The sequence below is a fragment of the Plectrocnemia conspersa genome, unplaced genomic scaffold (assembly GCF_051122295.1).
Source record: "Plectrocnemia conspersa isolate PC_06_02 unplaced genomic scaffold, ASM5112229v1 ptg000003l, whole genome shotgun sequence".
NCBI lineage: Eukaryota > Metazoa > Arthropoda > Insecta > Trichoptera > Polycentropodidae > Plectrocnemia > Plectrocnemia conspersa.
The window spans coordinates 15,013,366-15,026,442 of record NW_028277167.1 but is presented as its reverse complement, the minus strand read 5'-3'; the positions used below and the strand labels follow the sequence as shown (position 1 = coordinate 15,026,442).

The 13,077-nt window shown below is 28.0% G+C and overlaps 1 protein-coding gene across 5 annotated transcripts in view; it reads left to right on the top strand.

Annotated features, from left to right (window-relative positions):
* Positions 1 to 6,902, top strand: part of LOC148236727 (homeotic protein distal-less-like) — a 103,576-nt gene extending 96,674 nt beyond the window's left edge. For 2 of the 5 annotated variants that reach the window (XM_088183065.1, XM_088183066.1), the window contains exons 4-8: positions 660 to 807; positions 2,206 to 2,417; positions 2,504 to 2,545; positions 2,623 to 2,774; positions 6,051 to 6,902. In XM_088183065.1, coding sequence (XP_088039191.1) covers positions 660 to 807; positions 2,206 to 2,417; positions 2,504 to 2,545; positions 2,623 to 2,774; positions 6,051 to 6,069 — 573 coding nt within the window. In that variant the 3' untranslated portion in view covers positions 6,070 to 6,902. The remainder of the gene's footprint in view (positions 1 to 659; positions 808 to 2,205; positions 2,418 to 2,503; positions 2,546 to 2,622; positions 2,775 to 6,050) is intronic. The other 3 variants (XM_088183067.1, XM_088183069.1, XM_088183068.1) reach the window with 3 other exon arrangements.
* Positions 6,903 to 13,077: the final 6,175 nt, after the last annotated feature.

Sequence of the window (13,077 nt, the reverse complement as noted above, 5' to 3'; positions counted from 1 at the left end):
GTTGCTTTCTGAAAATTTCATAGAAAAGTGAGCTTTGAATAATTTATTATGTATACAATCCTTGTGCACATGCCATACATAGTTAATCGCGTTTATGTCGAGCGCAAAATCGTATTTATTCCCAGAAACTTATACTCATCATCACAGTAATTACTTAAATTGCCGTTCACGTGTCTATGTAATAACCCTTATTGCGCTTTCCCCCAATTTCATTAAAAAATCAACCCTCGATTGACCGGTGATTGTCGTTGCGGGTCAAGCGATTATACTTTTATATTCCATGCCAATCCAGCGATTTTTTGATTCTTCAGAATATGAGCGATTTTATATATGCACCCTCCTCGACAGAAGAAAAATACATTTGCTCCAACTCATGGGGGTTAAACAAAGAAATGGCGGGTCGGGGTCAACCGCACCCCTGCCGCTCTTTTACCTTTAAACTTCATCATTTTTTACTGCGTAATAAACGGCGCCGGATCGATACGAGTTTTCTTTGTTTCTGCTCTGTGCGTTGTGTAACCAAAATTTTGGTGAATTTTGGTCAACTCTGCTGACCCACCCTCGATCGAATTAATTTGCGTAATTGATCAACCCGCATTCGGTTGGAGAATTGTCGATGTGTGACTCTTGTTTAATTTATGTTTTTTTTTGTTCATCAGGTTAAAATATGGTTCCAAAATCGACGGAGTAAATATAAAAAGATGATGAAGGCTGCGCAGGGACCTGGAGGAGCTGGACCGCCTGGACATCATCCGCCGGGATTAGGAGGACCGGCTGGATCACCAAACAGCAACCACATAATGCACGGTAATTAAAAAATTATTTTAATTTATAATACAAATTTTATATACTAGCTGGTCTTAAACACAATATATAAAACTAATCATTTAGCAAATAAATACTACTTCAGAAATATTTTTAAAAGAAAATTCCACGTTATTTATTTAATTTTTTTTTAAATATAATACATAGCAAAGTCTTCCGCTATTTGGAAACTGTTAATATATACTTGTTTTCTATCTGAGGGGTAGTTTATTATTTTAATATAATTCAAAATCATAAATATCACAAAATATATATGTTTGTACATAAATAATTCTGATACAGATAATAATTTAATTACAAAAATAATAATAACAATATAAATATATCTTAGTCTTGTTTAAAAATTACATATTAACTAAGTTTATAAAGTAAATTTATAATTATTTTAGTCTTTTGATTGTGTAATCAAAACATAATTTATTTTTTACGCTCGTTATAGTTGAAAAATAGTGGTTTTTTAAACTTAAATTTCATAATTTTTTAGTATATTATAAAAAATTAAGAAAAAAAATTGCATGATAATTAGTTAACTACGGTTAATTTTATGTAAAACTGTGTTTATTATATTAATATGAATATTTGAATTGAATTTTTGTTCCGTTATCACACAATTATTTTTTTTATCTTTCATTTGTTAGTTTAATATTTTCAAGTATTATTCAAAATATGAATAAGTACTATAAAATATTTAAATAATATCAATATATTGATATTTAAAAATAAATTAAAAATTAATAATGGTCTCGCCTCTGTGCATATTGGTTCGGAGAATTTTAAACAACTAAAATTCTGATCATAGATAATCAATATACACATATATGTATATTTAAAAATATGTAAAAATATATATATAAAATAATGCGTATATACATATAACAGGTGTTATTTTGATTTTATTTTAAAAATATCATCATCAATTTTCGTGGGCGCAATTCTTGTTTATGCAATAATCTGGTCACAGTTCATAATACGCATACAATTGGAAGGCTTGGAAGGCTATGCAATATTATTAATATTGTGATGATAAAATCAGCTAAATCGTTCAAATAATAATTTTAATAATTTATTTTGCTAATATAACTAATTCTTACACTATTTTTTTTTTAACTTAATATATATAATACACAATATAAATATAAACAGAAAATAAAAATATACTTAAGAATATTATAATTTATTTCTTAAGCACGAATATGGTGCTTTATTTCATTTAAAAAATCTGCTAAATTTTTATTTTTGCGGATTTTTCCAGAAATATTATTATGCAATTTCATACCTCCGTATATTATTCTTCTAGCCGTACTCGTTTTCTTATACTTCATTATTGATTAAGATGTACAGAAATATCATTTTCTAAGGGATTTATATGTTTTTGTCTAGGAGGCGGTGGAGGTGGAAGTAGTAGTGGGTCACAACATTCACCAAACCATTACCTTGGAGGCAGTGGTAGCGGTGCGCCATTAGGAGGATCAGGAGCTGGAGGACATTCGCCGACGCCCTCATCGACGCCAGTGAGCGAACTATCACCTGGACTCAGTCCTTCGGCGCCCTGGGACGTCAAAGGTCCTCCGCCTGTGCCATGGGATGTAAAGGTAAATACATATAACGAGCACAAAAAAACTAATTAACCTACAATCATTATATCGCATAATGTATCTATGTTTTGTCTATTTTCAAGTATTCCGGTGAATCCTTCAATTACCAATATCCACATTTACTGGTCAGTTTTTTAGCGGGCAGATGATCGAATATTGCTGTATTAAAATATTAATGATGAATTTGTTTGTTGTCGATTAGGGAGGAGCGGCAGGCGCGTGGGACATGAAACCAGGACCGGGAGCACCCCTGGGGGCGCCCTTAGGTCCTCCTCAACCCGCCCACCATCCAGGGTACGTTCCTCAGTACTCCTGGTACCAACCCGCCGATCCGGGACCTGCGGGATTGTTAACGTAAGTCTTACATCTTACAAAAATCAACGTATTTCACAGTATCCACCAAAATGAAAAAAATAAAAAGCATCTCAAACCACGCAGCAGAAAAATTTTAGTTTTTTAAAAAAAAGTAATTTTTATGACTTCAGGCTAAGTTGTAAATTATTAACTTTACTTTTGCTTGAAAAATGCTTAGTGATGCCACTTTGCTCTCAGAATTTTTATACATAAACTTGCTTCCTTTGTACGATTCACTGAGAGCAAAACTGATTAAAAAATTGAAAATAAACTAATAAAAAAACTGATAATTCTGCTTATTAAAATAATATGAACTATATAATATAAGAATAAACTATAACTTTATTTCAATGAAATTTAAACTACAGTTTTTTTGGAAACAATGTAACTAATTTAATACTGGATTTTTCAAAGCAGAAAAAATTATATGGGGTCTAAATCGTAACAAGAAAGTTGTTATTAGATATGTTTCTGTAAACCTATAAATCATTTATCTTTTAATTGCATTATATTATACATACATGTGACATATACGATCAATATTTAACATGTTCATTATTTGATCTTCTGCACAGATTAGAAAATATTGTTCATCTATAGTTTATTGAAGTCAGTCTTAGGTTAGAACAACGTTGTACTAATATTATATTTTTTTAAATGACGTTTGTAGCACGCCAATCTAGCTTTTTAACCCTTTGAGTAGTGAGTTAATTTATATACATTTGCTAATTTGTTAGTTGAGCCTGGGAGTTTTCCATAATTATTTCTGTTGTTATTTATTAATTATTAGTTTAGTAAATTATAGAAAAATAAATCAATGATTTTCAACGTTTTATTGCTTCGATTTATTTTATTATTTTTGTGTATTAGTATATTTGTAAAAAATATTTTAACGCTTTCCTATTATTATATTTCAATAATTTATTCTAAATATTTTTTATAGCAATTCAGAGGCTCTCAATATTTTTTATAAAATTAAAATATTTTTTGTTATGCTCATTTATTTCGTATTCTTTAATTTACTGCTAACAATTTATAAAAATCATTTACATTAAATCAATAAATTATATATTATTTCTTCAGTTATACACATATAACTATCTGGGGTACCTCAAAACAGTGAAATATCGATCGCCGTACATGTACGGCGATACCGCTGAAAGGGTAAAACATTTAATTTTATACTCTAATGAATCAAAAACATATATTAAATAAAAAAAAGCAATCAGAAACCAGATTTTGGTCAGACAATTTGATTATTTTTCACTTTAGTTTTACCAAAATAAGTTTATTACATTTCAATGCATTACATTTCATGACAATGTATTACAATGAAGTAACAATTAATACATACAATTGAGTATTTTCATACACTATACTGAAAGTGCAGGAGATTAATTCATATATTAGATCAAAATTAAGAAAATATATCACTGATTTTTAGACATTTAATCTAGCGTCAATACTTATTTATACATCTTAGACTGAAACAGCTGATTTGTATTCATATTTTTTTTGTATGGCCTTTTGTAGCTCACTAATCAAACGTATAACATAAATTCAAGACATTTATCTAGATATTTAATTTTATAATCTAATAACCTTTATAAGTAACACAAATAAAAATAAGCAATTAGCAAATAATGCGATACAGTTTTTTCCATGACGCCACTGGTTGTTAATTCGATTATTTATAATAAGTTTATTTAATCTAGTGTAGAAATTTTTAATGATGAATTTAAATAAAAAATATTTTATATTTAATTTATGATGTAGGTTTTTTCTAATTTTTTCAAAGGCAAAAATGTAAAAAATCTGCTTTTGATTATATTATAGATATCACACATATGTTGCTATTATCGTTCTCTCATGGTTTTATTGTTTTAATGGCTAATGCTAAGCGTAAAATACAATAACACTTTTTTATTATTATTATCAATCTTTGCAAGGTCATGATTAAGCGTAACCAATTGTTCTTAACACCCGGCTATCGATATAATGAGATAAATAATTGCACATTGAATTAGTATATTTTACACAAATGTGTGTAGATAATATTTTTTATATTCAATGTTAATATTTCATTGCAATATGATTGACGTTAGCATATTGCTTAGCAACAAGATAAATACAACCAATAAATAAGTAGTGAGACTAATTAATAAACTATGATGACAGCTTAAAATCAATAAATGTCACAATGCGCGCTTTTCTTTCAATTATTCATCCGTAAGAAAATCCGATTTGTGAAGATTTATCAGAATTATAATCAATTATTTTCAATACCGGTATTATCAAGAGAGAAAACAGTCAATACCGGTATTACCGTTATCGACATTTTTTATTTGGCCGAAAAAAAAATCCGGGTATAGCTCGCATGATTCATTGTTATTGATTAGAAAAACCAAAGCATTCGAATACCCGGCAAGTATTTTTTTGATATATTTTATATTTTAATTTAAACACTTTTATTAATTATAAAAATAATTGAAAATAGGTGCGCCAAATCTTTCTTCTTTTGGAACAATGAATCTGGTACAACATCGTCTTTGATCATCCGCTTCTGGATGCCTCCTAAATTCTTATATCAGAAGCAACAGCACCGCTTGTCAATTTATTCTAATAAAATATATTACTTATTATTTTTTGTCAGTTACGATTATACAAAAGAATGAGAAAGGAGTGCGTAGAAAATTGAATATTTGTTTGTTCTAATTTGTGCATATTTATTATTTTTTTTATGTATCTCAATTATTGATCTCTCGTATACTTATTCATTTATATTAATGTTAAAAGTAATTATTGAGACTCACTTGTTGCTAATATTTAACATCCATGCTTTGTGAAGCATATTCAGTTCACTATTTGGGTAAAAATATGTCTGAATTTCACGTATATTATATCTACTTTTATTTTCCCTATAATAAAAAAGGGGCCGGTAGGTCGCAATGGCGCGGTTATTTTTCTGTTATGTAACAGAATTATTGGGAGCTGCTTGGTACCGTTAGACTTACCTAAGATAAAGCAAATGTATTCCATTTATTCTGACACGTCGCACATATCGTACAAAAATATCGATTTAAAATAAATAAAAAAATATTTTTATTTCATTTTGTAATACTGGTATTACCGAAGGATAATTTTTTAGCATTGGGCCAAAAATATTTGTTTAAAACTATTAAAAACAAAAATAAATTATTTTAAATATATTGGTGGTTACTGTGATTATAACTGTAATGTGGTGGATGAAAAAATTAATCTGTTTTTTTTTCACAGGGTATGGCCGGCTGTGTAACCTCTAATGAACCATAATGAAAACATTCTGTATAGTGATATAAACGAACTATAGTGATCATTGTGTACATTATTTAAAATGAATATATGCTGCAAATATTCTATATAGACGATTTAAATTAATTAAATTAATTAATTAATTAAAAAAGACTTACCGTGAATTTAAATTAAATTTAACACAAATCATATTTTCAATAATAATTGTTTTAATTATTATTATATTATTATTATTGTATACTATTATTATATTGACGAGGAAAATAATAAAAAATACAACTAAACGAAAAAGTGCAAATTTGTAAATTTAAGCTTAGAAGAGATTGAAAGTAACAAATTTTTATATCGATTTAATATGTATATATTTATCCGCGTATATGTATATGTTTGTGTATACGTTCAGGGTATCTATGTTGAGTTGACGTGTCGGAATGCGAATGATTGTTCACACAAATGTAAAAGTATTAACCTCGCCTTTTGGTGAGGTCTTTGTTTTCGAAATTTAATTTTTTATTATGATCTCCAAGTTTTATTAAAAAATCTGTATCATTTAGCTAAATCGGACAAACCCTTCCATTTCGAGCGACGACATGATGAAAAATATAAAAATATGAAACGAAACGTGTAAATGTTTTTGTATAGCTAATTGTATAAAGATTATATATGTATAATTATTGATATAGTTATATGGGTATAAAATACGTTTGAATATATTATATATATGATTGTATAATTTTCATAGACGTATATACAGTTTAGAATTATTGTATTGATTTTACATTTCCAATTTGTTAATTTTCAAAATATTTCATGTGAAGAAATAAAAATGGAATTTTACCAAAGACTTTTTCTTACGTGTTGCGTACTATGTGCGAACATCTCCAACCCGAACGTTTTTAATGAATTCCCGTGGTGTTATGGTTATGTAAGGATGCTGTGTATGACGGACCGTCGCCGAGGAGATTTTTTTGCGTAGGCATATATGTAAAATGCGCGCGTCGTTTCTATCCAGAAATGTCATCAATGATTGTATTTTCTCGGTACCATTTAAATACTAAAGATTCCTTGCGAGAGCAATTCGCGGTGCGAATTTTTTCCATCGGCCAAGGAATCGCATCAAAGAGACCGCCATGTGAAATAATTGAAAGGGTGTATACCGCGTGCGTACTGGGCCGCATTCTTCGTACGTGGTATCCGAGCCATGGTCGTCTGGATATGATCTGGCCGACTTTCTCCTCCTGTCCCTGGCGACGTCCTTCGGATATGAAATTGGGACTTGAGAGAAGGAGATTCCAGGAGAAGAAGCTGCTCTTCGCCCTTCTGTGAGAGGATAGAACTGTTTCAGGTAAGGTCTTTGACGTAAGCAAGGCAAGTATTTTTATTAAGCGCACTGTATATTCGATATAAAATATAAAACAATGCATTGTTATGAACTATGATATATTTATTTATTTATTTATGCACCAGACAGTCTTACAATCAGGAAAAATCAATATTATCCAAGTTGTCCAATACTCACATTCTTACATGTGGTACTCATACTAACGCAATCGGCACTCTTGGGTGTCTAGCACTACTTTTTTCACAACGGGGGCCCGGTCAATTTACCGTAAGACTCGTTTTTTATTAAAAAAAAAATAATTAAAAATTTTTTTAATGCAAACTAAGCTTTTAAACACTTTTTGGATACGACATTTTTCAGTAGAATTTTATTTTGCAAAGTTATGACACTTTTAATTTTTACATTGACCGTCATTTTGTAAAAAAAAATTATATATTTTTTTCATACAGAAGGTATAGGGGGTGCTTGGTAGTTCTATAAGATACTAAAAATTCAATTTTTAATCTTTAAAACCTAGCAATTAAGAGCGTTAACTCTTCTGAAAGTCTCGATCAAACTGATACATCGCTTGTTTTGAAGCAAAAAACTATTTTTTTTATATTTTATTTGTATGTAGTTTAGGGTTTTAAACGTTTCATGTTTAGCGATCTTTTCGTTAAAATTTAAACCTACTAAGTTACAATTGTTTAAATTTTTAAACTTGTCGCCATTTTGCAAAAAATTGACACATTGGATTTTGTTAACAAGCATATACAGGATGCTTAAGAATTCTATACTGTCACAAAAATTCAACTTTAAATATGTATAAATAAGCTCACACTGACCTTAACTATATTGCAAGTCTTATGAGCGTATGTATGGTGGGTCGATCGACTCATAACACTAAACGTGTTTTGGAAAAAAAAAACATTTTTGGAAAAAAATACATGCGCTTGTAATTAGGTATATTCTTCCAAAATCTTCAGATTGTATATATTCCTTACCATCAGCTTTAAGAAATGTTTTTTAAAGTACGCTCGTTAATGCGATTCAAAGGAATCATATAATTTTACTAACCCAGTCATTTTAGCTTATAAGGGCAAAAGTTGATCAGTCAGCGGTTATTTTTTTAATATATCGATTTCGTTAAGATTAATAGTATTTTATTAAATGACTTGCATTTTATTGCCAAATTAAAAAGGCGTAATTTTATATTATTATATAATTATAATTCCGATCGATCATCTTAGATTAGGTTTACATAAATTTTCACTGATGAATAATTAAAATAAAAAGTAGTTAGTAATATTGATAGTAATTTATAGTTATTAATAGTCTGTTATCTCACTACTTATTTTGTGGGTACTGATAGTGTATACCTGGCTGTAACATGTTACTTACAGGGACGTCATTTCAGATTTACATTTGAAGTAATTCAAATTAAACGACCATAAGTGTGTTGAAAGCAATTTTGCACCCCGACAGCGAACCATCTCACACTTCATTACGTATTCGATTTTTTTATCCATAACTCTATTTCCACAGATAAACAGGATATTAAAATAACAAAGAAGACGAGATAAAGGCAAAACTGAGGTAATAAGTATACAAAAAAGTGCATTCCAGACATGTTTTGCAGATTTTAATAAACGCTAACATAAGTGTAGTTATTTGATCTAAAAAGACTTAATCAATATATAAAAAAAAAAAAATTTTTTTGATAAAAACAAAAACTATTGTGATTTTTTTTATTACATCTCGTAATTGGTGAATTTTCTATTCACGAGTAATAGTTAAAAATTTCAAACATTTTCGTTAAGATGCACGTGACGCCTCAGTGCGAATAATCGACTTTTATTATGAAAAAATGAGTGTACCGCTACCTGCTACTGATAAACTAAAAATTTTGCTTCAATGCGTGTTTAACGATTGATTAACTAAATAAAAAAAAATTAGGAATAGGTTTATATGCTATAATAATTGCAAATTCTGCGTGCGTCGCGCTTAAAAAATAAAATGAGACTTCTATAACGCATGATAAAAGTACTATAAGTAAATATAAAATAAAATGCTCTTGTATTAAGAGAAATTATTAATAAATCTTCTACAATATCTTGAATATGAATATTATATAATATAATATATGTAACATGAATTATTTTATTCAGTCATATTGAATTTAATTATATAAATAATTTTAAATTAAAAAACAATTTATACTGAAAGCTATATTTTATTAAAAAAATTACAAATATTATATAAGTTTGATATTAGCATTTAAAAAAAATATATTCTGATTAATTTATGTAAAAAGAGTAATTTATAATAATTACTAAATTAATGATAATGTTATTTATTCAATTCCTATCTGAAATTATTCATACGTTATCAACAAAAATATATTTATTTCACAACAATTTTACAATATAAATCATGTAAGGATCAAATTGAAAATGGCTTAACCATTTAAGTTCCTGACCTAATTTAATTAAAATATTTTTGTTAAGGATATCTTCGAATGATTTACACATATATTGAAAATGTAATAAGATAGCAATGTCATTTTTATACAATTATTTGTCATCCTCTTTTTCATAATGGTTGTCGATGTAATCACCGACATTTTTCCTACGATAAGTGCGGCCCTGGCACGTTTTAACGGTGCACCGTTTCTGATGATCAAAGCTTTTAAACCCATAATTTTAATTTCACTTTTTCGAGGTCACTTAATATCGGTTTACTGTAAAAAACGCGATCTCAAAAATCTACCACAATCCAAAAAAAAAATATTTTGGCTATATATGATTAAAAAAGAGCACAAACAGTGTATTTTTTAATCATGTATTATTTAGATAAATATAATAATTAAAAATATTTATCACATTTACTTACGTCATTTAATTTTTACTTTATTGGCATGTGACCATCGCGTGTTGAGCATAATGTACATTTAATTATTCACTCAATATTATATGTTATTATTGATAATTTTAATTCTTTACCTACTGCTCGATAATAACACACGTCTTAAAGAAAAGTTCTACCGTACAAATAACGGAATCGAAATCCGCAGTTTCCGTTAAATCTAAGAATCGATTTTAGCGTAAAAGCCAATCATAAATGTTCCACTTTTGAATCGATGTATTTATGTTATGAACTGGTCCGTATTGTTTGATGATCCAGAAACTTTTCTAAATTGACGATAAATGGTCTCTATATAATTTGATCTCCTTATCTGAGATCTGCGAAGATTTGATGTTGGATATAGCCTTTGTCGAAGATTGGCTTCGATGTGTGTATTCATTAAACACATTCAACGACTATTATATTATTATTCACTGTGTATATAAATAATACATAGTGTCCCTATGTTTACTGTGGCAAATGGGCTCTGTCGGCGCGTGAAATATGGGATTATCCCCTAAATCCCTGTTTGTCCTCTTTGTGGACGGAGCGCACTCATAGTTCCATTGTGAATGTTCAAAAAGGTGAAATAAAATATTGAACAGTAAATAGCTATTGAGATATAAAGGATGTGCCTTTTTGCAACATATTCTCAAATATTTATATACAAAAATATTTTGGAATAAAATTCTTTTAAATTAATAATAGTTTTAAACCATTACTTACGTGAAATTTATTTTGTCAAAAGCAAATTTTTCTTGTTAATTTAATTTCAGTGTAACTTATAATTATTTATGTGTTAAATAAACTGTATTAAATCACAATATTAATGCTTAAAAATAAATATCTATTTTAAATAATGCTTTTATTAAATTAATTTATAAATCATTATTACTGATTCTTTAGAATTTATTACTTAATTTAATATAGTCTATCTTAATAGCAATAAACATATTAGGTATTTTATTTATTATTTATTAACCTATGAACGAATCATTAACCCTATTTTTTAAATTTATAAATGTTTAAAAAATATGAAATAGTCAATTGGAGGTGTATTTTTGAAACCAGTACAACATTACGGCAGTTTTGTGAAATATTTCGCTGTGTTTTTATTCGATTTATTCTTATAATAAAATGATTTTCTTTATTATCTCAAATCATTTTGTCACTCCCCCCCCCCTCTATAGAAAAAGCTAAAATTACGTTTCTGATTCTAAACCTTGAATTTTTCGGTTATCCCTAAATGAAAATCTAAACAAAAAACAAATAATATTAGAATACATTTTCACCGTTATATATATATATGTTTATATATATATATATTTTAACTAGTGAAAATGTTTTTTATCTGGTAGGTGCTAGTAATAATAATGATTTTAAATTTTCCATACGTAGTAACATACACTCACATTTACATATTATCAATATTTATTTACATTCAATGTATAAAAGTTACATAAATGTGTATTTTTCGGTGTAGTTATATTTTCACTAGTGAAGTCCAAATACATTTTTATTAATATATATGTATTTCTATTAGCCAATATATAATATGCTTGACGCTGTTCCAAAATGTCTACGAAACTTAATTTGACAGTTGCGAAACGTTTGCGAAACATTTGCTGTTCAAACCCAAATCTAAACTACACAAAAAACTAAACCGCCAAACATTGCATCTCGTATATTGCTCCATAGTTTATCTGCACTTCGACATTACACAGTTTTAAAAATATGATAGCTATTCTTACCGATATTATTATGGACGTTTGATATGAGCGTATTGGTTCAAGTAAATTTAAACTGAATTTTGGTCAGTGGGAACGCTTGTTACCAAGACACAATTTTATTGCTTTTGACGTGAATTTTTGGCTTCTAAGAAAGGATAATTGTTTTTTGCGCTCTTCAATTGATCAAAATTCGGTATAGATAAATCTTAATATTGTTATAAAAAGTTTTAATATGAACACTAGACAACCGAGCGTTTCTATTACGACGCCGACGGCACGATTTTATTGTTTTTGACGTGAATTTTAAATGGGGACGTTATTTGGGAAGATAAGGACAGTGAGGGCTATACCCATTTGCACTGTAAGTGATGAACAGTCGTTTTCTGTATTAACCCTTTGAGTAGTGAATTAATTTTATGATTTTTTCCATAATTATTTCTGTTGTTTTTTTTATTATTATTTTATATTGAATTTATAGTAAATTATTGTTTTAATTTATTTAAGTATGTTTTAAAAAAATGTTTTAACACTTTTTTATTGTTAAATGTCATTAATTTATATTATATATTATTCGGCTTTAATGGATTTTTTATATCAATTTAGAAACTCTCACTATTTTTTTGTTATTATAATTTATTTAGTACTTTTTTATTAATATTTTTCTCTATAAAAACTAATTTTCAATAAATCAAATTAAAAAAAATATTATACAAATATAATGTTTTTTATTTATTAATTTTTTAGTTATATTATTTTATTTTTAATAAATCTTACTTCACAGGCGTAAGCCCAATGCATTACAAAGGGCAAATCTGTATCAACTGAGTAAGTCAATCAGACATAATTAATACCCACAAGTAAGTATTAACCACCAGACTGAAAGTCTGGGAGTCGGTGACATCTATATTATTAATTATAAATTATTATGTGTAAAATATCAATTTATATTCAATAGATTTCACTGCAGCTGGAGCCGATTTTTATAATAGTAACGCATTTTTTATAAATAAAAATTCGAGGGCCGCAGCCGGGGCTCGAACCAGAAACCTCAGAGTTA